Source organism: Megalobrama amblycephala, linkage group LG15 (genome assembly GCF_018812025.1).
Source record: "Megalobrama amblycephala isolate DHTTF-2021 linkage group LG15, ASM1881202v1, whole genome shotgun sequence".
NCBI lineage: Eukaryota > Metazoa > Chordata > Actinopteri > Cypriniformes > Xenocyprididae > Megalobrama > Megalobrama amblycephala.
This window is the reverse complement of record NC_063058.1, coordinates 6280192-6306634: the sequence shown is the minus strand read 5'-3', so window position 1 is coordinate 6306634 and position 26443 is coordinate 6280192. Positions and strand designations below refer to the sequence as shown.

The window sequence follows — 26443 nt, the reverse complement described above, 5'->3', positions numbered from 1 at the left end:
ATACTGTTTGAAGAATTAGATCTTATATTATCATCTGCCAATACGGGCCAAAAACAAAAAAAATAAATAAAATAAAATAAAATACAATTTTGTAATTGTTTTTAAACAGCAATCATCAATTCTAAACAATACAGATATGGATATTACTTTAAAGGGACAATGTCTAAATGAGACATGCAGACCTGATGATGTCTTTGGTTTTGCTCCCGATGTGCTTGAGGTCCAGCTGGAGCTGCAGACCATCTAGAGGTAGATCCCATAAATGAACCAGCTTTCCCATCTCATCAGGGAAAGAGCGCAAACCTTCATTCTGACTGACATCTAGAGACGTCAGGTCCTCCAACATACCGATCTGAGGAGGGATCTAAAGCATAAAGCACAAAACACTAACATTTCTAACAAAAATACCGTTTCAGGGACAAAGACAGACCAAAACCGCAGTGTTCAGTTGAATCAGAGTGTGATATGAATGATACCTCAGTGAGTTTATTAGAGCTTAAATGAAGTTTTTCCAGTCGGGCCCACTTGTAAACCGGGCCGCTCAGGTCGAGTGCGGCGATGTGATTATGACTGAACATCAGCTCTCTCAGGTTTACACTGACCCAGAAAGCTGGACCCAGAAGAACGCTAATACTGTTATTTCTCATGTCCACCGAACGTAAACTAATCAGAAAAAGAGACAGGTGTTAAAAGAGAGAGTTATAAAACAGTATAAAAAGAATCATCCAAGTTCAAAACAATTTAGGCTTTATTAACAGCATCTTTAACCAGAGTGCAAATTATACAATTATTAAGACTGTAGGAGGGGTGACGATTGGTTGGGAATTTCTGCAAGTAATTGCGGGGCGCAATCTGTTGAGACACTTTTAGAGCAAACAAAACTGTCTCATGTTAGCGTGTACAGCATAATGTTTCATAATGTAATGTAATGCGTAATGTAATGTTGGTTACACTGTCAATACAGCGTGTAATTTAATGTTTATTCTGCTGGAATGCCTTGCCACATAGATTTCCGCATTATTGCAGACACAACATTTTTACAAACTTGCAAAGGGCAAGTTAAAATGATTTTCAAATGTAAAATTTATAAAGCATATCACAGGTGCTGTTGATAAATTTTTGTGTTATTATTATGTTAATTTGAGAGAGAAAAATGCACTTACTATGGCAAGTTCGTGATTATTTCAGGAACACTTGTAAAATTGTTCTGTGATAATTTAATGGTGGTTATTTTTGAGGGAAGGTGTGACAATGAACCTGTATGAAAACAAGACAATAACAACAGAAACAATAAACAGAACAATTTCATCCATCTAAATTTCCATGAAACAACATTTGAATGTGTAATATAATGTAATGTGACATATTAAATTTAATCCATTGTGAACGGATTGGATGATTAAAAGTAGACACTCATTTTGTGGCGGCTGGTAGTAATGCTCTATGTGTATTATAATAATGTTAATCAGCATTAAATTACAGCGTAAACTATTAAGATTTTAGAAAGGCTGCATTATTTACACAGTAGCCTAAAACAGTGTTGTTATTATTAGCTAAAACTAAAAGTATTAAAAATAATTTTCTGTTTGTCAGGATTATGCTCCGTTCAGTGTCCAAGTCTGTGTCAGTTTCACTCAGTTCACCTGATGTTCATTAATTAGCTCATTAGTTCCCTCATTCTTCCTGTATATACTGCCTGTTTTGTTCAGTTCTTTGGCCTGTCACGTCTTTGTGTAGTGGATGTGTTTCCCCCGTTATTCTATGGATTACTGAATTAAAAACTGTTTCCATGAGTTCTTCATCTTTGTGCGCTTACTTGTATACTACAACCCATGACAGAAGATCGGACCTTAAACAGTGATTATTGTGGTGTGTTATTTCCTTTTCTTTTTTCTTTCCACCCCATCACCAATGACCTACAAGCTTTGTAGCTACTCTGCCTTGACCAGAAAGACCACTCACACTGGAAGAACACACCTAAGACTTTCTAGATCTAGACTGGACTGCTCACTCTGCATCCTTTATTACATCAGCTTCAGAAGATTTCACCACGAAGAAGATCGGCATTAGAAGATTTTGCCGTGTTTGTGGACTGGGTGCTGGTAAATAATGGCTCGGCTTTCACCATCAGACCCATGGAGCCCACCAGCCCCACTCCACCTGACCCAGAGCCCAGTCAGCCATCACCCCGCCAGATGGAGCGACAGCCGAATTCCACCACAGAGCCTGCCACAGAGAAAGTGCCAGTGAGCCATGTTCCACCCCGGAGCCTGAGCCCAATGAAATGTCTGACCAGGTGCACAAGTCCACAACATCACCCGTCCCTGAGCGAGTACTCATGGAATTTGAGGGCATGGATGGAAGCCTTGCCCACACCCTCACTGCTGTGAATGAGCTAAGACTGACTCTGGAAATATAATGGATAAGTTACAGAAGGTAATACCTTTTGAATCCCCCGTTTCCAGTGGTCCCACCCAGCCAAGATTTTCCTGTGTCTCAAGAGTTCCCTGTGTTTATAGAGTGCCCACCCAGCCTTCCTCTTCACCTCCTCTATCAAATCCAGCTGATTCATCAGCCCTTCCTCTGCTGGTTCCTGTCAGTCCCTTGGCTCATCCACAGTTGGCCCCATGCAGTGAGAAGAATCCACCATGGGTCTCCCAGTCCCCAGCTTTGCCTCGTTCTGAGGATCCCCCGTCTCCATCTCCAGCCACCAAGCCCCGGATTCGATCTCTGTCCTCCGACCCATTGGCTCTGCCTTGGCTCAAAGCTCCCTCAGCTCCACCATGGCCATCATCCCACCAGCTCCACAAGGCTCCCGCGTCCCCCCGTCTTCGGCTTGGTAAGACGTCATCATGGTTCCACCACGGGATTCCTGGCTTCCAGTTACATCTCTGACCTCTCCGCTTTTTCTCCACCGTTGTCCTCGGTCTCATGAGCCATCTCCACCTTGGCCCTCCTGACATGCAGTGTCACCCCGACTCTGTGTCTCCTTGGCTCCGTCAGCGACCAGCTCCTTTGCAGGAGATTGCATCTCTGGTTCCATCGCCCAAGTCTCCACCGTGGCTGCTCCCTCCAGCAACTCCCCCTGAACATCATGCTGGCTATGTTCTGGTTCATCATTGAGTCCCTTCTGCTCCTGACTTCTCCCTTGCTCCTCCCTCCCTCCACTCCCCCATGAACTGTTTTGATTGTCCCTAACTGTGTTTGTTCCTGTCCTCTTCCACATCCTCCTTCAGAGCCCCTGACTCATGCCGTACTGAGGAGGGATCCTCAGTTGGACCTTGTATGGCACGAGGGCAGGACTAGCAAAATAATTGCAAATTACTCTCTGTATAGAGGTGAAATCCACAGGATGATGGACGTGGAGGTGGGTCCTCCAGACTGGGGTGTCTAACAAGTCATTTTCTCTAAACGTTTTTCTCTAAACTCCCATACTGGTGAGCTTACTTTTTTGAAGTGTGGGTAGACACTTGCCTCTGTCTTATAGGATGACATGATTTTGAACGGCAGTAGTAGCTGGGCGCTGCGCCTTCTGCTTTGTGACAGATGGCAGCATTAAGGTGCAATATTGTACACCTATTGTCAACCAGGTACTGGCACTGGATTATTTGTGTGTCATATTATCATATGTGTACTATTCGTTTTAAATACTGTTGTTTCAAAGTTGTTTCAAGTTCATGTTTGGTTTAAAGAGTTGGGCAGACTTACTGATTTGGTTAGCTGAAGCGATGAAAGTTTCCATCTTGAGACATTCAGTGAGGAAGTTGTCTGAAACCATTTTAACCTGATTCTTACTGACATCTAAAACTTTTAATTCAGCTAGACATAGAGGTAGAGACAGTTCTGATATCTGATTGCTGAAAAAAAACAAAAACAAATAAAATTAGATTTTCTGTTGATTTGTGCATACAATCTTTTTTTCACTTATGTACAAACCCGATTCCAAAAAAGTTGGGACACTGTACAAATTGTGAATAAAAACAGAATGCAATGATGTGGAAGTTTCAAATTTCAATATTTTATTCAGAATACAACATAGATGACATATCAAATGTTTAAACTGAGAAAATGTATCATTTTAAGGGAAAAATAAGTTGATTTTAAATTTCATGGCATCAACACATCTCAAAAAAGTTGGGACAAGGCCATGTTTACCACTGTGTGGCATCCCCTCTTCTTTTTATAACAGTCTGCAAACGTCTGGGGACTGAGGAGACAAGTTGCTCCAGTTTAAGAAAAGGAATGTTGTACCATTCTTGTCTAATACAGGCTTCTAGTTGCTCAACTGTCTTAGGTCTTCTTTGTCGCATCTTCCTCTTTATGATGCGCCAAATGTTTTCTATGGGTGAAAGATCTGGACTGCAGTGCTGGCCATTTCAGTACATTTCAGTACTTCTACGCAGCCATGATGTTGTAATTGATGCAGTATGTGGTCTGGCATTGTCATGTTAGAAAATGCAAGGTCTTCACTGAAAGAGATGACGTCTGGATGGGAGCATATGTTGTTCTAGAACGTGGATATACTTTTCAGCATTGATGGTGCCTTTCCAGATGTGTAAGCTGCCCATGCCACACGCACTCATGCAACCCCATACCATCAGAGATGCAGGCTTCTGAACTGAGCGCTGATAACAACTTGGGTTGTCCTTGTCCTCTTTAGCCCGGATGAAATGGCGTCCCAGTTTTCCAAAAAGAACTTCAAATTTTGATTCGTCTGACCACAGAATAGTTTTCCACTTTGCCACAGTCCATTTTAAATGAGCCGTGGCCCAGAGAAAACGCCTGCGCTTCTGGATCATGTTTAGATATGGCTTCTTTTTTGACCTATAGAGTTTTAGCCGGCAACGGTGAATGGCACGGTGGATTGTGTTCACCGACAATGTTTTCTGTAAGTATTCCTGAGCCCATGTTGTGATTTCCATTACAGTAGCATTCCTGTATGTGATGCAGTGCCGTCTAAGGGCCCGAAGATCACGGGCATTCAGTATGGTTTTCCGGCCTTGACCCTTACGCACAGAGATTGTTCCAGATTCTCTGAATCTTTGGATGATATTATGCACTGTAGATGATGATAACTTCAAAGTCTTTGCAATTTTTCTCTGAGAAACTCCTTTCTGATATTGCTCCACTATTTTTCGCCGCAGCATTTGGTGAATTGGTGATCCTCTGCCCATCTTGACTTCTGAGAGACACTGCCCAATCATGTTGCCAAATGACCTAATAAGTTGCAAATTGGTCCTCCAGCTGTTCCTTGTATGTACATTTAACTTTTCCGGCCTCTTATTGCTACCTGTCCCAACTTTTTTGGAATGTTTAGCTCTCATGAAATCCAAAATGAGCCAATATTTGGCATGACATTTCAAAATGTCTCACTTTCAACATTTGATATGTTATCTATATTCTATTGTGAATAAAATATAAGTTTATGAGATTTGTAAATTATTGCATTCCTTTTTTATTCACAATTTGTACAGTGTCCCAACTTTTTTGGAATTGGGTTTGTATATCCCATATACAAATTAAAGAAATCACCCCAGCCCTCTAGAAAAACTATTATCATATAATATACCCCTCCAACGAGAGCTCCTCCAGTTTGTCCATGGCCTGACCCAGCTGGAAGGGGAAGATGGTGATCTGGTTGAAGGAGAGGTTGAGTTGGCGTAAGGTCAGACTGCGCACATTTGGGTCCAGCAGCAGAAGTGGACCAATGCAGTTTCGTGACACATTGAGCGCGCTCAGTGCAGGTAAACACAGGAGTTCTCCTGGAAGTGACTGCAATTGGTTACCTTGGAGATCTAGACGGGTTAGACTTCTTAAACTCTAAGGGAAAAAAACAATTTATTTTTTTATATATATTCTTGTAATTATGCAATTTATAAAATTATAATTATTACAACTGAGCCACTGCTATGCTGGATGCCAGGAGGGTAAGCAGATAAACATCAAATTTTCATTTTTGGGTGAACTATCCCTTTAGGCTTAACAGTAGTGAGACAGAGATACTTCTTGTAGGTACAAAAAATAATATGCCTAAGTCCAGTGGTTTCTCTATGTGCATTGTTGGTTCTACAATTGCTCCTTCAACACAGGCTAAAAGCTTGGGGGTTCTCCTTGACAGTACTCTGTCTTTTGAAGCACACATTAACAAGATTACTCAGATGGCTTACTATCACATCGGTAACATTACTCGCCTCCGCCCTGCCCTCTCAACAAGGAGCACTGCTACTTTGGTTCATGCTCTTGTTACCTCACATATCAACTACTGCAATGCTCTTTTCTATGGTCCTCCCCTCAAACTCTTACACAAGTTACAGTTAGTGCAGAACTCAGCTGCACGAATAATCACTTGATCTCCTAAGATGGATCACATATCTCCTGTTCTTTAACAACTTCACTGGCTTCCTGTTGCACTGCGAATTGAATTCAAAATTTTGCTTCTTGTTTACAAAGCACTACATAACCTCGCTCCTTCATACCTATCGGACCTACTTTCAACTTATACTCCCTCTCGAACTCTTAGATCGTCATCTACATTCTCCTTAGTTCTTCCTTGCATACGTTTGGCTTCTATGAGATCTCGGGCTTTTAGTTATGCTGCTCCTTATTTGTGGAACTTGCTTCCACAGGACATTCGCAATAGTTGTCTCTCTCTCTACTTTTAAATCTCGTTTGAAAACACATCTTTTTAGGCAGGCATACAGGTGACATTTTATGGGTTTTTTTGTGTGTTTTTTTTAATTGTTGCATGTAAATTGTTTTATGTGTTTTATTATTATTATTATTCATTTTACTGAAACATTTTATATAACTGCAAGTGTCCAAAAACATTACATTCAGTTCGCACTTACGTATATTATTTTAAAAAATATAATTTCCATAATAAGTACTCTTCTTTAAAAGTATGCTAATGTGTACTTTTTTCACAAGGGAACTTAACGTCATGTAATTTATGTTCTGATTCAGTATCTAATACTACAATCGATAGTAACCAAAATGTTCACAGAAGCATTGTGAATACATTGTAGAAAATTACAGAATGGATTTCGAACTCAGTTTCATGTTGACTTTAACAACACACTGCTTTAATAATATTGTCAAAATATTTCCACACACCTGACAGAGAACACTGGGAAACTCTGAAAGACTGTTGCTGCTCAAATCAAGCCGAAGAAGGTTTTCAATCTGTCGCTTGAGAGAGCTCACATCCATCAAACAGGACAGATTGCTCAGCTCATTCCCTGATAGGTCGAGCAGACGGATGGGGTCTTTGTCTGTGGCCAAAGGAAGAGCACCAGGAGTCATTGAGCTTTCAATGAAACCCTGCCCTGTAGAGTTCACACAATAGAAGACGCATTGATTAGATGAAATTTTTAGGACTTGTTCACATGTCTGATAGCTTGTTAGACAGTATGTACCTTTGGTGTTCTGAGAGTTAAACCGCTTATGCAAAGGGATGCTTGCATCCGTCTCACGATGGCTTCCCTGTACAAAGACATTAAGTCAGAGACCCTCATTGTTAAAATCCAAGCCTACAGCCCACAAAAAGTGCATCCATTTGATGTGGTACCTCTGAATTGGCACGTCTACGTCGACTGTGTCTCCAAGCTGGTTTCCTGCCCACTTCTGGTGAATCGTTGAAAAGCAATAATCCATGAGGAGGTCCGTCACTCCCTACCAATGGAACAGCACATTTATTCTTTCAGATAAATAATATTATAATATTGGGAGTGTGATTTTCTTGCTGTGAGTCATTTAATATTATTAAATTAATAACAGTATATGCAGATTGATTAATCAACTTCATTGCAATAATTAAGTTCTCAATATTGATTCTGAATAATTAAATAATTATTAATACATCCAAACCTTCTCAGCATATCATGAGGTTGAAAAGGCAATGCAAAAAAATGACCCACATTCAATGAAATGACTAGTGTGTTTCCATGAGAATCCTCTTACCGTCACTCTCCAAGTCATCAAACACGAACACCAAACTTTCATCTAAGGAAATGTGCGAGTCATCACTTTCCTCATCCGTAAAATATCCTGATGTGCTGACATCACTCTGTAATCTACTCTCAACTCTCAAAAACCCTTTCCTCCTCTGGAGTGACAAGATCTGTCTGGCCAAACGCTGACCTTTACCTTAAGAGACACAAGGAACAGATTACCAACAACAGAATTTGAATTAAAGAAGAATTGAAATTGTAGAATTAAATTTCCCATATACTTAAAATATAAAGTGATGACAAACTGATTCTCCAGAAGTCAAGTCAAGTGACAAATGATTTCAACTGGCAAATTTCAAATTGGCAAATTTTATTGCATTCCTTGAACTGGCACTTTCTGTGAATTATGTAAAAACTGGTGTTCCATTATTAATTAAAAAATTAATAAAAGCGTGCTTAATTTTATTGAATGTGCACTTGTAGTGTACCCTCAAATCTTGAAAGTATACATTAAAAAAAATGTTTGTGGACAATATAAAATGAATGAAATAAAGGTCACTTAAGTGTACTTAAAGGATTAGTTCACTTTAAAATGAAAATTACAAGCGATCCTAGGTGTATACACTGTAAACCCTAATGCTCAAAATACTTAATTTGTTTGAGTAGGACAAACTTAAATTAAACAAATTAGTTCAGTTAAATTAACTGTTATGAGTATTTAAAACTTTCTTTTACTTTTGAGTTCACAGCACTGACATATTTCAAGTAAACTAAACTGTTTTGCCCATGCTTTGCCCATGGCACACAAAAGGAAAAGTAAATGCTAAAATCAAGTGTTATATAATGTTTTTGTGCAAGATTAATGGTAAGGGAGATTTAGTAGTGATTAATGTTTTGTTATGCTAATTTAGAAGAGCTGGTCATGGTGACAAGTACACTGTAAAACTGAACAGTGAAATTAATTTAATTAAATTAGTTTGTTTCACTCAAATAATAATAAAAGTTCATTGTACTTAACAGAAAAAAGTTGTGTGAACTCAAAATTTCATTGTAGCAAGGTGAACTTAATATGATTGAGTTGAGTTGCAGCAGATTTCTAATTCCCAGCATGCTTTGCATCAGACTGTATAAATGTTGAAATTAAGTGTTATTTTGTGTGTTTTTGCATAAGATTAACATAGGGAGACATAGGTTAGTGTTTAATGTTGTGTTATGTTGGGATTGACAGGGGGTTCTGTTATGTTAGTTTTGTAGGGTTACCCTTCTGGTGAAGAGTAGACCATGTGGTTAGGTTGAGGATGGGCTGCAAAACTTTTAAGACCACATATACTGTAAGTATATGCAAGTATATATTGACAGTCTCTTTGATAGAATGTGTTTTTTGCTAACTAACATTTAACCAAGATCTGAATGTGATGTTTATGTAAATTAACTATATGTACTTGAGTGGGGCGAGGCTGAGAACTGTGGGAGCGAAGGAATGCCAGTGATTATTAGTGATTGTTAGTGAGAGACACCTGTGCACCACACTGGCCTTGCTCCACTTCCATGGCTCTCAGCCCCGCCCCACTTGTCACAAAAAAATGTAGTTCTACTAACTTAAAAAAATAAGTTAGTTAACTTAAATGTTTTGAGGTAATAAATTTCCTCAAATGTTTTGAGTATTCTGAACTTATTGAGTTTTACAGTGTATGACTTTCTTCTTTCAGACGAATACAATCGGAGTTATATTAATAATCACCCTGATGCTCCAAAGTTTTATAATGGCAGTGCACAGAAACCACCTGTTTGAAGTAGGGCTGGGCGATATATCGCATGTGATTGTGCATTTCGTCAGTAAAGCCGGTTCCCTGATTACCGCTAAATCGCCATCACCTGCTTTCAAATGTAGCGGCATTTAATAGACAGAGCCGTAGTTCACTGACAAGCCACGCAATATCGCGTTCATATCACAGATGAATCGCCTTCGATAATGAACGCGATATTGCGTAGCTTGTCAGTGAACTACGGCTCTGTCTATTAAATGCCGCTACATTTGAAAGCAGGTGATGGTGATTTAGCGGTAATCAGGGAACCGGCTTTACTGACGAAATGCGCGTGACAGTCGCATGCGATATATCGCCCAGCCCTAGTTTGAAGTTCAAAAAAAGTGCATTCACCCTCCATAAACATACTCCACACGACTCCGGGGGGGTTAATAAAGGCCTTCTGAAGCAAAGCGATGCGTTTTTGTAAGAAAAATACCCATATTTAACACGTTATAAAGTAAAATACCTAGCTGTAACACCTCTCGCAGTTCAAAACGCTTATGAATGTCATCAGTTACGCTTTTTTCATAAGTTGAATACGGAAGGCGGTCTGGCAGAAGTTAGTTATTTTACTCTATAATGTTAAATATGGATATTTTTCTTACAAAAACTCATTGCTTCGTTACAGAAGGCCTTTATTAACCCCCCAGAGCTGTGTGGAGTACGTTTATGAAGGATAGATGCACTTTTTTGAACTTTGAACAGGTAGTTTCCGTGCACTACCATTATAAAGCTTTGGAGCATCAGGGTGATTATTAATATAATCCGATTGTATTTGTCTGAAAGAAGAAAGTCATATACACCTAGGATGGCTTGAGGGTGAGTAAATCATGGGGTAATTATCATTTTAAAGTAAACTAATCCTTGTAACAGATCAGGACCTTTACCAATAGTACAATATCAGGCGATGTTGTCATTGACGAGAGACTCAGGTGGCAGTGCCACAATTTTAAGTTTGGAATTAAACTTTCTGTTCACTTGGCTTTGTGGGAACTTTTGCCAGGTACTATCCAATTTTGATGCAATCCTTGCTTCAATGTAGTGCTCCGCACATTAGTGAACAAGTCCTCTTCTTCTTGCAGAAAGAAGTGATAGAGGAGGTTCCTCCCTCAGAGGAGATGATCATCCTATTTTGCACCTACTATGCGTGAACTACTCTCTGGTCAAGAGCTTTCAGAAGTTCAGAATGTTGACGCAGACGTATATTCTGATGAGTCAACCAGGAGACTGGTTTGTCACAGCAGATCTGAAAGTTACTTATTTCCATATTCAAATAATCCTGAGATACAAAAAGTTTCTCAGGTTCACGTTCGGGCAGTGCTGGCACCAAGGGGGGGCATTCGCAAGCAATGCCTTTCCAAACAAGTTACTGTGCCCCCCCCCATCTCTCTCCTCTCCCCTCCCCATCGAACGCGAGTGATTTTGAAAGCGAAAGTGCAGAGCGAGCAAACATTCGAAAGTGATTACAAATAGTTTCCACTATGCAAAGTTGAACCAATGTTTAACACCACCCCAGAATATGCATGTCAAATACATGCCAAACTTCAAACAACATTAGGCATTGCCAGATCATGTGAACAGACTCACTGTTCTTGTTGCTGGTCGGAGTCCTGCACTCAGAGAGCAGTGCGCTGAGCCATGTTGCCTTCATTTGTCCAAGGCGGAAGCTCCCAAGGCACAGGGCATTGTTGGTGTGGTCCAGGCCCAGACGGCCAAGTAGGAGGGTGACTGCATGGTCTTCACCCCTCCTGACACACACGGTCAGAGCTCCACGTAACTGCTGCTCATGAACACCTGCAGAAACTAGCAGCTCCAGCAAGGCCAGAGGAGCCCCCCGATCACAAACCTGCACAAACACAGCAACATGTTCTTCATTACTAGGAAGCTTTCTTGAATAAAGGTAGTGGAATGAATGCTGCAGTGCACACTGGTGGTGGTTGAGGAGAGACCCCCTGATATGACTGTAAAGCGTTTTTGGTATATTGTAGTACATAGTAAAGCGCTATATAAATGCTGATTGATTGATTGATTGATTGATTGATTGATTGATTGATTGATTGATTGATTGATTGATTGATTGATTGATTGATTGATTGATTGATTGATTGATTGATTGATTGATTGATTGATTGATTGATTGATTGATTGATTGATTGATTGATTGATTGATTGATTGATTCATTCATTCATTCATTCATTCATTCATTCATTCATTCATTCATTCATTCATTCATTCATTCATTCATTCATTCATTCATAAAACAGTTTGTACCCTCTCTCTAACCATTAGAATTAAACAGGCTGTTGCCATATTGCTATTGTCACGTATCCTACGCTTGCTGTTTCCTTCTACTCCCCACCAGAGGTTAACCTGTTCACCATTGAGACCTTTTCATGGCACACACAGTCACATGTCACTCTGGACTACATTTACCACAATCCCCCACCTAGGAACCAATTACTCACTCACACCTGTTTCCCATCAGTGACACTTTATAAGCTACACTCTAACACACACACATTGCTGAGTATTGTTTTGCCTTGCCTTGGCCTGTGTTTTCACCCTGGACTGTTTCCTTGTTTGATGATTGTTTGCTGCCTGCCTTGACCATAGCCTGTGTTTGGATTACTTTTTTGCCTTGCCTTTCCTGGATCTGTTTGCTGGTGTTTGACCCTCTGCCTGTACGACTACGCTCATATTAATTAAAGCCTGCACGTGGATCTCCAACTCCGTTGCCCCATCCCATATGTTACAGCTATATAGAAATGACCACTATTATGATTGGCCAAATGTGAAAAGAATAAAAATATAAACACCCCCTTTAAAACGAAAGAATCAGTAAACTATGAATTTTCATTGTTGGAAATATTACTCAGACCTGATATATGAGTGAATCGCTCTTTGTTTTCTTGTTGATGTCAGCGCCCAGCTTAATGAGACATTCTGCCATGTCCACATCTCTGTCCTCACACGCTCTCTCCAGCAGCATGTACATGATCTCAGTGTCCGCTACCATCTTAGACAGGCACAGGCAACTCATTCCCTGCAACTGAAGGCGAACAAAAGTGGGATTTATCAGGAAATCTTGCTTTTCTTTGATTTTTTTGAGTCTGTGAGACCTTTTAGTTTTATTTTCTTACTGGATCTCGGCGCTGCTCCGCCGTCTTCTCCCGCAGGACCTGAAAGATCTCTTTCTCGAATGCTTCTTTCTGCAGCCATGCTGCGGCATTCGAGCAGGTGTCCAACAACTTCCACACCACCTGAAATCCCTAATGGCCAAATGCACACACTGTTAGAAACAACAACAAAACAAATAAAACAAACAAACTACAAACCTTTTGATTTTAAACTGATAATAATTGTAAAACTACCTTTAGATGCATGACTTTGTCCTCTTTGTGTTGCCGTACAGAGCTGACCAAAACAGAGGCCAGTACAGGCCCCACTGAACAGTGACAGTTTCTTCTTAGAGATGAGGTGAAACAGAAGACTAAGAGCCCAGTAGTGAATATCTACAAATGGTGATGAGTTTCAATTATCATACAGTTATGCTTATGTTTACATATCCTTCGCAGACTCTGATATTTAGCTTTTTATTTATTGTTTGTGTATGTGTGTGTGCATTTTTATATTAATAATTTTTTTTAAACCTTTACATGTCAGTCAGATGGTCTCTTCCTGTCTAAGGGGCCATACAGATAGTATGCATTTTTTTGTTTAAAAACGTGAGAGACAAGATAGTGGAATGAAAACTGAAGGTCTAAAGATCTTAAGGTCATTTTTAAAAAGTTGAACTTTCAACTTGAGCGCCGCGTTTTTAGAATGTTGTGTCATGCGAGAGATGCTTCAAATCTCACAAGCTCAACATTTAAACACTTCTGTCTAGCATGTTTGCATAGAAAAACAATGGAAATGCAGCACGGTGGAACTCAAAAACGCATTCTCAATGGCCCTAAGTATTGGGGTTGGCCGGAATAAACCGCAATGTGGACCAGGCCTTATGTCGACACTCAAAAGTCTAGCTATGCGTGGCTGGGATTAGAAGCAGAGGATTATGATCTCCAGGCACATGAGATCGTGACTCACCACGTTCCTGTGGAAACATCTGTAATGTATGAAGAACCGTGTCTATCGCCCCTTGCTGGCACATGAGGTCAACAGCTCCAGAACAGTCGGCTAGCGCTGAGAGTACGCCAAGTCCACACTCCTGAATCTCCTTACTACTGATAAACTAAACCACAAACACACAAACACACACTCATTGAATGTAACACTCCACACATTTACTTAAATAAAAAAAGCCATGTTTCAAGACCAATTTTATCGTAAAAGGAATGTTATGGGTCCAATACAAGTTAAAGTTATAAACAGCATTTCTGGCAAAATGTTGACTACCACAGAATTAGATTTTTTTTTTTTTACTTTAAAGAAAAACAATGGAAATGCAGCACGGTGGAACTCAAAAACGCATTCTGAATGGCCCTAAGTATTGGGGTTGGCCAGAATAAACCGCAATGTGGACCAGGCCTTATGTCGACACTCAAAAGTCTAGCTATGCGTGGTTAAAGAAAAATTCTTGTTTACAGTAATGAACTTGCAATGAACGTATACGAGGAGAGGCACTGAAGAGGGTTTAAAAACAGAAATGTTAAGTTAATATTTTTGTTTACGTGCTTATTTTAAAGAGATAATTCAATCAAAAATGCAAATTCATGTCATGCAGTTATGGTACTCACCCATTGACACTGACATATTGTTCCAAACCTAGAAGACTTTTGTTCATCTTCAAAAAACATATTTTTGTATGAAAGTTGAGAGATTTCTGTCGCTTCATTGAAGGTCCATTCCACAAAAACTTTAACCCTTAAAAAGTTCACAAAATGTCTGTAAATGGAAGCTCAACTGTACTTGCCTGACGGGTGTCAAAGTTTTGGTAAAAATGGACTTTGAGTGGAGGAACAGAAAACTCTCAGGTTTCATTAAATATATCTTTGTTTGTGTTTTAAAGATGAATGAGAGTCTGGACTGGCACAAAGGTGAGAAATTTGCCAGTTTTCATTTAATTTCATGGGTGACCAAATCCTTAATTCTTAAGCTGTAGTTCTTAAGCTTTTTGAGCTGTAAATATCTTTAAAGGGGTCATGGATTTTTTTATTCTAACATGTTCCTTGAAGTTCACCTATAATGTTAATAAAGTTTTTGCACAAAAAAAAAAAACAATTATACATGTGGAAAACTGTCATTTACAGACAAAGCATTATGAAATAGTTTACTTACAGTTTGTGATGTAGCTACTATTAGATCTAACACTGTTGGCTACTTCATCTTTCAAAAAAAAGATGAAGTTGTGAACTCTCTATTACACTGTGCCTCGTTTACAAAACAATCTGCAGTCAAATTCTCTGAACAAACATATAATCCTGCCTTTGCATATGTCTCTGGAGGCTGTCATATGCAAACGTATGACGTCACAGATCCCGCAATATCAGAACAAGCAGTTCTTGGAGCTTGATTAAATCAAGGCAAATTTGATTTCTCATGTCATGACCCCTTTAAATCACAATTTTGTGGCAATACTCCAGTTGTCTCTGCATATTAATCTGAGATAGGAGAAATTATTTTAACATTGAAAGATTACACAGCTTTAACTTGCATAGAACATCCCTTTAAGTTTGCATGAGCAGAAGATTTAGCATTAGTGTATATGTCTAATTATTTAACTATTTTAGCATGTAAGAAACAAAGTACAGTATTTACCCTATTAAGTGCCTCTAGATAGACAGTGTGAGCTCCTTCTAGTACACACTGGTTCTTCAGCACCCGCAGAGACACGCCCACCGTGTCAGGATCCGCCACTGAGTTGCCGTGTTCTCTTAAACTACGGTCTGTGCTCACAATAAGACACATTTAGAAATCACGTAGGCATATTCCATTAATTAACTAAAATTACAGTAAGTAGACAGACATTTTACCTGGGTTGAGAAGAACTAAACTCGCTCTGAGTCCCTCCAGCTGAACTTCAGGAACGAAGTTATGTGCCTTCAGAGCAATCAGGATCTGACCGAGAACCAAGGCCCCTTCATCTAGACTGGCCCTCCTGAAAGTTATATAAAATTATGACTCCAGTTGCATGTTTTCGCCTGTCATACATCATAAACTGTCATTGATCAGAGGAGGGAAGTGTGTGTGCTTACGCTCCCTGAAAGAGTGTGTGAAGTAGTTTGCAAGCACTTTCACACATTTCACTGGAGCTTGCGTGTTTCCGCATCAGATCCACAATGTTGAAATGGATGCCAAGTGATAGCAGCAGAGCTCTCATCCTACCTAAAGTCACAAAAACGACACAAACTAAGTGATTTCTGACAGACATCCCTTATAAAAAAAAAAGCATACTTTAAAAAAAATAAATAAAAAAAATATTAAGTATTTATTATGGAAAAAACATACTTTAAAATAATCTACTTAGGTGTGAACTGACTTTTTTGGACACTTAATTAAATGTTAATCAATTAAATTAAAATGTACTATAGTTTAAATTAATATAAGATGCAATAAGTTGAACTTTAACCAACAAGTGGTTTTTTGACCCACTTACATCTTTATACTGTATGTTATTTTTAAATACTTCTATTGTCTTTGAAATTTGGTTAAAGTGTACTGAAAATGTAATGATTTATTGCATTTACGGTAAACTAAAATATACTTTAATGTAATTTCTATTAAAACTTGTATGCCATGTATTTAAATATATTTGTAATTAATTACACAATTCTAATGATAAAGTTGCAATTTAGTACATGTAAAATTTACTTTAAATGTAATATCAAATAACACTACAGTTAAAACTAAAATGTCAGTCAACACAGCAAAATAAGTGTACATTTTTTAAATCATGACAAAATATTATTAAACAACGATTTAAAATGTACATTAAAGTAAAACTTTTAATTTGATCTTATTACAAATTGTACTAATGATAAGTGTCTTAAGAAACAAGAATCTGCAAATACAGCTTCTTAAAAATTCACTTTTAAGATCTGAAGTACACTACAAGTAAGTATTCAATACAATTAAGCACACTTTTTCACAAGGGATCATACATATGTGTAAAAATATTATTGTAAAAATAATTTTTTTTTATTGTTTTGTATAACATTGGCCAAATACTTATTCATATACTACAGTAGTTCTATGTATGAAGAGTATGTACAGTACAGTCCAAAAGTTTGGAACCACTAAGATTTTTAATGTTTTTAAAAGAAGTTTCGTCTGCTCACCAAGGCTACATTTATTTAATTAAAAATACAGTAAAAAACAGTAATATTTTAAATTGTAATAATATTTCACAATAACTGTTTTCTATTTGAATATATTTCACAAAGTAATTTATTCCTGTGATGGCAAAGCTGAATTTTCAGCATCATTACTCCAGTCTTCAGTGTCACATGATCCTTCAGAAATCATTCTAATATGCTGATCTGCTGCTCAAGAAACATTTAATGTGTACAATTGTACAAAATATTTGTGTACAATATTTTTTTTCAGGATTATTTGATGAATAGAAAGTTCAAAAGAACAGTGTTTATCTGAAATCTAATCTTTTGTAACATTATAAATGTCTTTACTGCCACTTTTGATTGATTTAATGCATCCTTGCTGAATAAAAGTATTAATTTCTTTAATTTCTTTAAAAAAAAATACAAATAAAAATTCTTACTGACCCCAAACTTTTGAACGGTAGTGTATAATGCTACAGAAGCTTTGTATTTCAGATAAATGCTGTTCTTTTGAACTTTCTATTCATCAAGGAATCCTGAAAAAAAAAAGTACACAACTGTTTTCAACATTGAAAATAATCATAAATGTTTATTGAGCAGCAAATCAGCATATTAGAATGATTTCTGAAGGATCATGTGACACTGAAGACTGGAGTAACGATGCTGAAAATTTAGCTTTGCATCACAGGAATAAATTACTTTGTCAAATATATTAGTATATATTTAGTATAATACTGTAAAAAATATAATATAATATACTAAAAATATATAGTACACAGTTATTTTAAATTGTAATAATATTTCACAATATTACTGTTTTTTACTGTATTTTTAATTAAATAAATGTAGCCTTGGTGAGCAGACAAAACTTCTTTTAAAAACATTAAAAATCTTAGTGGTTCCAAACTTTTGGACTGTACTGTACATAGAAAATGATATGAACAAACAGGTGAGTGTAAACAAAAAAATTACACAAATTGGATTCAAAGTATAATTTTTAACTATGGCAGTAAACCAGTGTTGAAACATCTGCGTCAAAAAAAATAATACTGCATTAGAGAATGGCAGCGAATTAATTCTCGTAAGATTGCGGGCAGTACTAATCTAAGCACACAAATAATACAATATCTGGACACCTTTAGCAAGCTATTTTTGACAGACTGTAGTACTATAATTTGGTATCCACTGATTCTAATTCCTGAATATTATGAAGGATGGATAGCATGTGAAATGCAAAATAATCCACTTAATTTCGGAGATGATAAGTGAAAGATTGTACATGCCATATAATAAGGTTATGTAATAAAAATACAGCATAAGACTGTTTAAAGCTATCACGGCATACTTACTGTGGCGCTGTATTAGTGTGCGTAGTGTACAGGAAGTAGCTTGGAACACCCCCACACTGGATGAATGCAAAAGCATCGCAGCCATGATGAGAGTGTGAAGAGGAGGCCTATGTGTCAGAGAAACAAATGAAATCATAGTTACAACCTGAGTTCAATTTACATATGCCCGCCTACATTTAAATATCATCACCTATTCAGTATTCCGAAATTTGACTTGCCCTGATGATAACAGTGTTAACTACACTAGTATGCAGAGGTTAGCCAATCACAACCCCTTTACATATATGGACAAATAATAATAATGCATAATATGCTTTCTTCCTGCATTTTGACAATAATAACAAAACAATCAAAAGAATTAAAATCGGATTGTTTGTAAAACAATAATATTGGTCTTAACCTTTAATTATAAAAGGAATTCCGAAAAAAAAAAAAAAAAAAAATGTTACATAGCACAGAATATGAAGGAATGCTAACCTTCCTTCCAGTTCCACATGGTTGGACATTTTGCAATGGAGCAGCAAGCTGTTTAAGGCCCAACATGCAGCTTCCTGATTGGACAAGGAGACAGAAAGTTACATAAAGTATCGAGATGATCTTATCATCTTTGATGATCTTTTCCGCATTGCAAGCTAAAGCATGTCACCTGTACTGTGGCATCTTCAGCATGTCTCTCTAAAGCCGTATAACAGGCCTCTCTCCATACAAGCATCTCCTCCGCTTGGGTGGCTTCTTTATTTACCAGAACTTTCCGTTCCACCTCGTCTTCCTCAGTCCACTCTTTGTCCAAACCTTCATTCTGTACAATACACTCCACTGAGAAAAAGCAAAAAAACAAAAAAATATTAGTACGGAGCCATGAACATGACATGCTAAAAAAAAAAAAAAAAAAGATATTGTGGCCTTGAATCATAACTTATAAGGGATTGAATTAGTTCAATGTGGCTTCAATTTCTATCTAAATATTATCACATTTTAAAAGAAATGTTTTTTATTTGAAAATATTTTAAAATGTAATTTATCCCTGTGAAGGCAAGCTGAATTTCATCATTACTCCAGTCTTCAGTGTCACATGATCCTTCAGAAATCATTCTAACATGCTGATTTGCTGCTCAATTTTTTATTGGTGCTCAATTATTAATAATGATTCTTATTATTATCAATGTTTTTGCTGCTTAATATTTTTAAGGGAAACCGTGATACAATTTTTCAGGATTCTTTGATGAACGCAAAGTTCAAAAGAACAGTACTTACTTAAAATAGAAATCTTTTGTAACATTGTAAATGTCTTTAATGTGATAAATTGACCAAAATTGATCACAGAACAGTTACTTTGAATTGTAATAATAATATTTCACAATATTACCATTTTATTGTACGTTTAAAAATAAATGTGGCCTTGGTGAGTATTAGATTTTTAATTGTGAGACTTAATTATTCCAAAGTAGTGTATATCCCATACGTTTTTAAACCAATTATTCCAATCCTTAAAGTTGAATCCACAGTATCCTAGATATCAAAATTACCTCAAGTGAAGAATGAGCACTTTTGCCCGGCCACAATATACTCTATACCCTCCAAGATTCCCAGGCAAAACATTGCCAACATCAACAGAACCTTTTATGGGTTTGTTTGTGGCATAATCATAAAATGTATGTACAAACAGTCTGACAAATAATAATCATAAAAAAGCAGCATACATCTCAAGTGTGGGCTCTAAGGGATCCAGTGGAGAGCCAGGTTTTCCATTTATACTGTACTATCATGTTCATGTTAGTCATATTGACTCACCAAGTGCACTCAGACAGGAAAGGGCTGCAATCTGCACTGTGGCATTCTCAGGATAAGAGACACATGCTTTCACTGCTACTTTATGGACTCCATTCAGCACCAATATATTATAGTAACTCTCTGGTAAAAAGTCAAAAACAAGAAAACACAACTCAATAAAAGGTATCAAAACTAAACAGCACTTTTTAAATGTTGTAAGAACAGCACTGTTTCAACATGACCCTTGGCTCACCTGAAGTAAAATTCCGTAACAAACAGCAACCAGCTTCCTGTATCGACTCGGAGTCGAGCCACATGTCCATAGCCTGACATGTTAGACTGTAGCATTTAACGTTTTTGGACATCAGAATCTCAACATTGCTGGCTAGATCCAAGAAAGAGAAGCTTATTTGATATTGTTTTTGATAATCCAAGTCATTGATCATAAAAACATAGAGTGAGCAGTGTTATACCCGGATCAGCCAGTAGTATGAGGACCCTCAGCACCTGAAGCACCACATTCTCACTGTCCATGAACCGGCTCAGCGCATTCAGAACCACCTCATGGTCCTTCTTTTCAATGAACTCCACCAGATGATCCTCAGAAACTGACAATCAAGCAGGTTAAATAAACATTTCACGTGGAGCAGAATTTACTGTGAGCGGAGCCGCTCTGAGACACATGCAACCTACATGCATGTAAAAAATTAAAGCACATATTAAACCCGCAGGGCATCTACAGTGGTGGTCAGGATTATTTGCATCCTTGGTAAATATGATCAAAGATGACTGTAAAAATAAATCTGCATTGTTTATTTTTTTGATCTTTAATTCAGAAAATTTGCAAAAATCTAACCTTTCATTGAAGGAAAAGAATTGAAAGTGGGGGGGGGGGGTAAATAGCCACAATTTTATGAGTAAAATATCTCTGAAGTATATTCCCATTCATTTTTACATTTTTTAGCACACCAGGGTGATCATGAACATGAAATGGTCCAGCCATGACTTCCTATTCTACAGAGGAAACACAACATGAGGAAATACAGAGGCCAAATTCCTGTAATCATTCATCACAATGAGTAAAACCAAACAATATAGTTCTGATGTGCAGCAAAAGATTGTTGAGCTTCACAAAATAGAAAGTGGCTGTAAGAAAACAGCTAAAGTACTGAAAATCCCAATTTCCACCATCAGGGGAATAATTAAGATGTTCCAATCAACTAAAGATGTTACAAATCTGCCTGGAAGAGGACGTGTGTCTAAAGCTTCCTAATGCGCGGTGAGGAGGAGAGTTTGAGTGGACAAAGACTCTCCAATCCAATCACAGCTGTAGAACTGCAGAGATTAGTTGAGTCTTGAGTCTCAGAAAGCCTTAAAAAAAATGATCAAACAGCACCTACATCCCCACAAGTTGTTCGGGAGGGTTTCCAAGAAAAATCCTCCTTACTCATCCAGAAGCAAAGTCCAGCATATTCAGTTGTCAGACAAGACTGGAACTTCAAACGGGACCGACTTCTATTGTCAGATGAAACTAAAAAAGAGCTTTTTGGCAGCAAACCCACCAGATGGGTTTGGTGCACACATGGATAAAAAGTACCCCATGCCCATGGTTAAATATAACACTGGATTTTTAATGTTGTGGGCCTAGTTTTGTGATAGAGGTCCTGGACATCTTGTTCAGATACATGGTATCATGGATTCTATCAAATACCAACAGATAAAAAAAATCTAAAACCTGGCCGCTTCTGCTAGAAATTCAATAATGGGCCGTGGTTGGATCTTCCATCAGGACAATGATCCAAAAAAAAAAAACATCAAAACCAACACAAAATTGTGTCTCTGAGCACAAAATTAAGCTTCTGCCATGGCCATCCCAGTCCCCTGACCTGAACCCTAAAGAAAATGAGTGAGGTGAACTGAAGAGAAGAAGCACCAACATGGAGCTGGGAATCTGAAAGGTTCTGGAGAGATCCTGTATTAAGGAATGGTCTCTGATCTCTTGTCAGGTGTTCTCCAAACTCATCAGGCATTATAGGTGAAGACTCAGAGCTGTTATCTTGGCAAAAGGAGTTTGCAAAAAGTATTGAATAAAAGGGTGCCAATAATTGTGTCCAATGTGTTTTGGAGAAAAACATTTATTTCATAATGTGACCCCCCCACACACACACTTTTTAAATTCTTTTCCTTCAATGAAAGGTTAGATTTTTGCAAATTTTCTGTATTAAAGATAAAAAGGATAAACAATGCAGATTTATTTTTACAGCCATCTGTGACCATATTTACCAAGGGTGCCAATAATTCTGACCATCACTGCATTCATTTTTTTAAATTGCAGCCTTTGTGAATTCGCAATAGCAATATGCTATAGTATGGTTTTAATACGTGCAGCCTTAGAAAGCGGTCTAATAATGCGGTTCTCGTCTGTGGAATGCACTACTTCCAGTAATTTGTCCTACTTTTGATTTAATCAATTATGTGACATTTCACATTAGGCTATACAGTAAATTCCATTTCTATGAATGGACTCTTGCAGAATGTGGAAATCATAGTGTCCCATATTACTATTGTGCATACTCAAAGGAATTTGTAACAAATCATGGTTACCTGTCTGCAGCAGTAGTTGTAAAGCAGCACATCCCTGTAGTTGAACTTCTTCTCTGTCACTGAAAGACCTCATGGCCTCCAGAACCAAGAAAAACACATCCACTTCCTCCTCATCCAGAACCTGCATCACAATCTCACCTGACCCATAAACAAACAACACATCTATAAGAACCACATTTGACCCACAAACACCAAATATTAGTTTCATTGCAGGAGAGGAGTGTGAAAACATGGCAAAATGAAACATGGAAATCTAACCATGGTAATCTATGTTTGAGTAAGGAGAAATGGCTATTTCATAATAATCAACAAGAAGAACTACATGTATAAATAACTCCATAAGTATGAGAGACTTTCCCCATATCCATAGTTAAGTACTGTAATTTCTGATTTGATTATGTCATTCGCAATGCTTCATGGGATGTGTAGTTTATCGCTTCATAAAACAGGGGTGCCCAATCCTGCTCCAGGAGATATACCTACCTGGAGAGTTCAGATCTTACCCTGATCCAGTACATTTGTCTATAATTATCATTAGCTGGTTCAGTTGTGTCTGATCAGGGTTGCAACAACTTTGCAGGAAGGTAGGTCTCCAGGAACAGGTTTGGGCACCCCTGCAGTTTTGTTTCCTTGTTGTAATGTTGTGATTCACATGGGAGCTGGCTGGTTTGGTTCAAATTTTTTGAAAGAATGTTTTGAAATCCTTATGGAGATTAAATAAATGCAAAAAATACTTCAGAAACCAATACTTTATAATGGTTGTATAAACAGTATAATGGAAAAGCAAGTCTTACCTGACTTAAGTAGCAGAGCCAGAGCTCTCAGGCCCACCATCATCATCTTGGAGTCTTTATTATACATTGAAAGCACCTTAAGAATCTGCCTATGAACAAACATGCAAACCCTTACATAAACCTGGTGAACATGGATAGCAGCAATGAATTTATCAATTTATTCATTAAAAAATAGACGTCAAGACATGTTACAGTTTTAATTGTTTACTGTTGTAAGGCTAGGCTTTTGAAACATCTTGAGGCTTCAAAATCTTCTACTTGTATGCTTGATCCTATAATGACCAAACTACTAAAAAAGTTATAGCTATAGTTTTTCAGCCAATGGTAAATGTTTTACCCCTTCCTTCTCTAGAGGACATTATTCCAAATTCCATTTAAACTGGTAGTTACACATTTCAGTCAATCATGTTGAGAAGAATAGCCTGGTTTAGATTCTACCTGTCAGATCACTGATTTTTTTTCTGTTTTTGTTAAATAATCAATTCAGTACCAAAAAAACATCAAAAAAAAAAAAAAAAACATTAGATAATACAATATGCAATACCATAAAATAATATAATATGCCACAAGGTTCGTTCTTGAGCCCTTTGTTGTTCTTGTACATGCTCCCTTTAGGTGATATTATTAGGACACAGAGCTCTACATTTCCTCTAGACCAAGATCTCACAGTCAAGACCATTAAAAATGGATGGCTATTAATGTCCTTATTAAAATTAATAATAATAATATCTAAAGCATCTAGATAAATACTGCTCTATTAAGATCTCATATTTTTCTATTATGTCATACTCTAACAGCATTCTTCCTCCTCAGAAAGTAAGTTACATAATATTCTGTTTTCAAGATGACAATTTGGTTCATACATTCTCAAGACTTGCAATGCATTCTTTACTGGATTCCCCAATGTATTCCATGTAAATAATTCTATTTAATGTAAATAAACTGCAGCTTTTTCAAAATGCAGCAGCTAGTTCTAACCAAATCTACAAAATATGATGTTATCGGTCCAATATTATCACTACACTGGTTCCCTGTTCAATAATAAATTATTTCTACTTATTTATGAAGCTTTTAAGGGTCTAGCCCTTCAATACCCAACAGTCCTATCACCTTATTACCCCTCATATGCCAAAAGATTCTAAAACCCTCAACATTTTTACACCATCCACACCTTGGGACAGCCATCCCAAAGTTTACTAGCACCTGTCATACTCAGATCCACCCTTGACTGCCATCACTCTCGAGTTGTTGTGCCTGCATCCCTACTATTTGCATATTACATTGATGTATAACAACACAGAATATATGATTTAAAAACAATATACTCTATAACTTAAAACATTAAAATTCAATCAGATTATTAAAACCTGTCATCACTACTGTAGTTACATAAATTAAATGTAAAATTCAAAATTTGTATATGTTTGTGTGTATTTATGCTTTATAGAAAAAATAAAAATAAAATAAATATGAGATATCGCAGAATTCCCAAGATTTCTTTAACATCTTTCCTCAGGCAATTTCTTTGTAAAGCTGTTCTGGAACAATATGTACCGTGTAAAGTACTGTAGAAATAAGATGAACTAAACTAATGCACAATTCCTTCATATGCATCAATCCTCCTTGTCAATCACTTTTAATCTTAACCAGAACAGAAAGTGGGTTAATCAAGGGAGGCAATGATCCTTCAGCTTTAAAGGGTTAGTTCACCCAAAAATGAAAAAAAAATGTCATTTATTACTCACCCTCATGCTGTTCCACACCTGTAAGTCCTTCGTTAATCTTCGTAACGCAAATTAAGATAGTTTTTGTTGAAATCCGATGGCTCCATGAGGCCTGCATAGGGAGCAATGACATTTCCTCTCTCAAGATCCATTAATGTACTAAAAACATATTTAAATCAGTTCAGTACAGTGGTTCAATTTTAATATTATAAAGTGACGAGAATATTTTTGGTACGGCAAAAAAACAAAATAACGATTTATTTAGTGGTGGCCGATTTCAAAACACTGCTTCAGGATGCTTCGGAGCATTATGAATCTTTTGTGTCAGATCATGATTCGGATCGCGTGACAAACCGCCAAACTGCTGAAATCACGTGACTTTGGCGCTCCGAACCACTGATTCGACACAAAAGATTCATAACGCTCCGAAGCTTCATGAAGCAGTGTTTTGAAATCGGCCATCACTATATAAGTCATTATTTTGTTTTTTTGCCGTACCAAAAATATTCTCGTCACTTTATAATATTAATATTTTACCACTGTACTCACATGAACTGATTTAAATATGTTTTTAGTACATTAATGGATCTTGAGAGAGGAAATGTCATTGCTGGCTATGGAGGCCTCACTAAGCCATCGAATTTCAACAAAAATATCTTAATTTGTGTTCCGAAGATGAATGAAGGTCTTGCGGGTGTAGAACGACATGAGGGTGCGTAATAAATGACATTATTTTCATTTTTGGGTGAACTAACCCTTTAAAGTACTAAAAGTTGCTTCAACTAGGACATAGTCTATATAAACAGGAATGTATACCCATATAAGCTCATAGAAATTACTCAGGCTTACTTGTGCACCTCTACAAAATCATAGTCCACTGGGTTGGTCAGACTATCCAGAGTGGTTGGACAGATCTCCATCAGACGACATAGCAGAGACCAGCCTACCTACAATATGATGAAAACAGAAAATCACTCTTTTGAAAACCTATAAACCAATAACTGATTTTAGTCGATAAAAAAGAAATGAAATTTACAGCAGAAAATATGCCTTAAATAACAGTAAAAAAAAATATTTTTCTTTCATTTACTGAACCTCATGTCATTCCAAACCCACATGACTTTATGTTACTTTTTCACGCAACGTAAAATATACAGTAAACGTCAG

The 26443-nt window shown here is 37.4% G+C and overlaps 1 protein-coding gene across 1 annotated transcript in view; it reads right to left on the bottom strand.

The window, feature by feature from the left end:
* The window catches only part of lrrk2 (leucine-rich repeat kinase 2), a 50823-nt gene that overhangs the window by 21555 nt on the left and 2825 nt on the right, over positions 1-26443 (bottom strand). The window contains 27 exon segments of the mRNA XM_048158276.1: positions 183-364; positions 477-663; positions 1164-1257; positions 3709-3857; positions 5570-5820; positions 7114-7325; positions 7416-7482; positions 7568-7671; positions 7960-8145; positions 11345-11603; positions 12637-12807; positions 12899-13027; positions 13130-13204; positions 13206-13270; positions 13845-13989; positions 15516-15643; positions 15731-15855; positions 15953-16082; positions 18385-18491; positions 18862-18935; positions 19031-19200; positions 20176-20295; positions 20408-20539; positions 20628-20762; positions 22759-22896; positions 23553-23641; positions 26126-26223. Coding sequence (XP_048014233.1) covers positions 183-364; positions 477-663; positions 1164-1257; positions 3709-3857; positions 5570-5820; positions 7114-7325; positions 7416-7482; positions 7568-7671; positions 7960-8145; positions 11345-11603; positions 12637-12807; positions 12899-13027; positions 13130-13204; positions 13206-13270; positions 13845-13989; positions 15516-15643; positions 15731-15855; positions 15953-16082; positions 18385-18491; positions 18862-18935; positions 19031-19200; positions 20176-20295; positions 20408-20539; positions 20628-20762; positions 22759-22896; positions 23553-23641; positions 26126-26223 — 3722 coding nt within the window.